The sequence below is a fragment of the Sphaeroforma arctica genome, assembly GCF_001186125.1.
Source record: "Sphaeroforma arctica JP610 unplaced genomic scaffold supercont1.323, whole genome shotgun sequence".
NCBI classification, from domain to species: Eukaryota; class Ichthyosporea; order Ichthyophonida; genus Sphaeroforma; species Sphaeroforma arctica.
The window spans coordinates 4553-6783 of NW_014040235.1; the positions used below are offsets into that span (position 1 = coordinate 4553).

The following is a 2231-nucleotide window of genomic DNA, read 5'->3' on the forward strand; positions in this document are numbered from 1 at the left end:
GCTCAATTACCAAAGGTACTAATGGGAAACACACAACTTGAAAGCTTTAAATAATTGAGAGCACCAATGTTATACTCCTGGGTTTCAAATTTTGGATTGTTGGAAGATCTCTTTTCGGTTTTACAGCGGGCGCGAAGAGCAAATAAACCTGCAGAGGGTCGCAGTAGGTGTAGACGACACTTTCAAGCAATTGATTACAATTTCCATTCTGTAACACTTTATGAAAAGGTTTATTGTTATTACACATGCATCAGATTGGTCTCAATATATAAATACAAACATATAGTTAAACCTAAGTCCATTCTTCTTTTGGACTGCGCATACCTTTGACTTCGAATGTCAAGAGTACTCGGTGTGCAGTGAGCAATATAGCTGAAAAGTGACAGACAAGAGTGTCGAGAATAGCAGAGCAATAAATTCGTTAGCGTTTTACTAACAACGTGACTGATAATCTAACTACGAGCACTACAAGTGTTCGCAACCAAAGTCGCGAAAAAAAAAAGTACTAAACTTATTGGCAAAGAGTCTGCGAACTACAAACAAATAAAGAAAATATATTTGAATCTTGTCAACGCGAGGCGCTCAAATTACGACAACAGTACATATCTTAAAAATACAAACTATATACAGACACATCATTTCTCGCCTTCACCTGAATATATATATTTTCGAGACAGAAAGCTATATAAATATAATAAATGGGTCACAATTTTACACGATACAAATGAATCGACAACATGCAGCTTAAACATCGATTGGGTCAGCAGCACGCCCACTGCTTTACACAATACATTTGCAACGGCAACATACAGCTTTAGTAAAATATCGACCGTCATACATAGTACGATATAGAAAATAAATAATAGAGTAGCCATAGCCTCCTAAATTGAACACGTAGCCCCCTGAAAAAAGAAAATGATAGAGACAAAGCAAATACAAACCCTAAAACTCTGGAGATCGCGAAAATGCTGGAGAAGTAATTTCGCGGTCGAAAAACATTCCGGAAGTTTGGAAGACCATCTGATGATTCAACTTCAGAGCAGGCACAAACTCATCTCGTTAAAACGGGTTTGAACCATTCTTGTCGTATCAGTTAAACGGTTAAAAGCTACAAATAGTACCATCGGGATTTGAACCTGGAGGTGAGCTGTTGATCTTTTTTACGTTGAAACGTATATAATTCTAATAATCATTTTTGTTTTTACGTTTAAAAATGACGCTTTGACGTTTATTTAGATGGATGTACGTTGAAACCACCGTAAAACATACTAATGTTGAACTACATGCCATAACTTTAGCTCATAATCATATACATGTGACGCAATATGTCTGTTATTGACTATAGCAAGTGGAACAATATCGAGATCAGCGACGATGAGGCTGATCAGCACCCTAACATCGACAAAGAGTCACTTTGGCGTTGGAAAAAGCAAGCACGTGTAGAGCGCGATGAGAAGGAGGCCGCGGAAAAACGCGCGGTGCAGCAGAAGCACGCGGAGTTGAAGAAGAAGGTCGAGGAAATTGAGGCGAAGCCCGAGGTTGCCAAGGCAACGGGCGTGGATGTGGATGAGCTGAAGAAACAAGAGGAGGAGTTCGCGAAGAAAGAGGCGGAGATTGAGCGAAAGGTATGTGGTGGGTTGATTCACTTGATGTCCTTACTATCATATGTTCTGGTGGCGTACACGTGTGTCTTAAAACGGGGTTCAAACATGTATAAACATACCTCGCAGCTTACACAACGAAAATTATTTCGTAATTTTGTTGAGTATGTCTTAAAGTACAGGTAAGAAACTTTCATGTAAATCAAACCATTGTCGTGCGTTCTTGCACGCACCTGCAGGGCTCTACGTATTCACTACGCGACATACACATGTTTTATTTTCTTTAGTGTCAATATCTCTGATATATAGGCTTCCAATCGAATAGCTCTTTGGAATTTTATATGTTTCTTTGCATTGTAGATAAAACATACTCTACTTGTGACTCGTCTCGTGAAGGTCAGCGGATTAGATGTATTTCGGTTTCATTTCTGGAAAGAAACAGTATTTGTACCACCGTTCACTCATTTCACATATACTCGTTTACACATATCCTCGGTACGCTATATAGAGAATTTGTGTGTAAAGACCTTTCTACGTTTGATAAAGTATGAATATAGCCATATGTGAAGCATTTGTTTTTCACAAATACCATACTAACAAGTATATATAACTATATATATTATATATAAC

General features: G+C 38.2%; 1 protein-coding gene across 1 annotated transcript; it reads left to right on the plus strand.

Moving 5' to 3' along the window:
- Positions 1-1325: 1325 nt before the first annotated feature.
- On the plus strand, positions 1326-1888 carry SARC_05191 (hypothetical protein; the record flags this gene model as incomplete). The annotated part of the gene is made up of 2 exons (XM_014300945.1): positions 1326-1625; positions 1841-1888. 2 exons carry the CDS (start codon positions 1326-1328, stop codon positions 1886-1888), a joined length of 348 nt encoding a protein of 115 aa, XP_014156420.1.
- Positions 1889-2231: the final 343 nt, after the last annotated feature.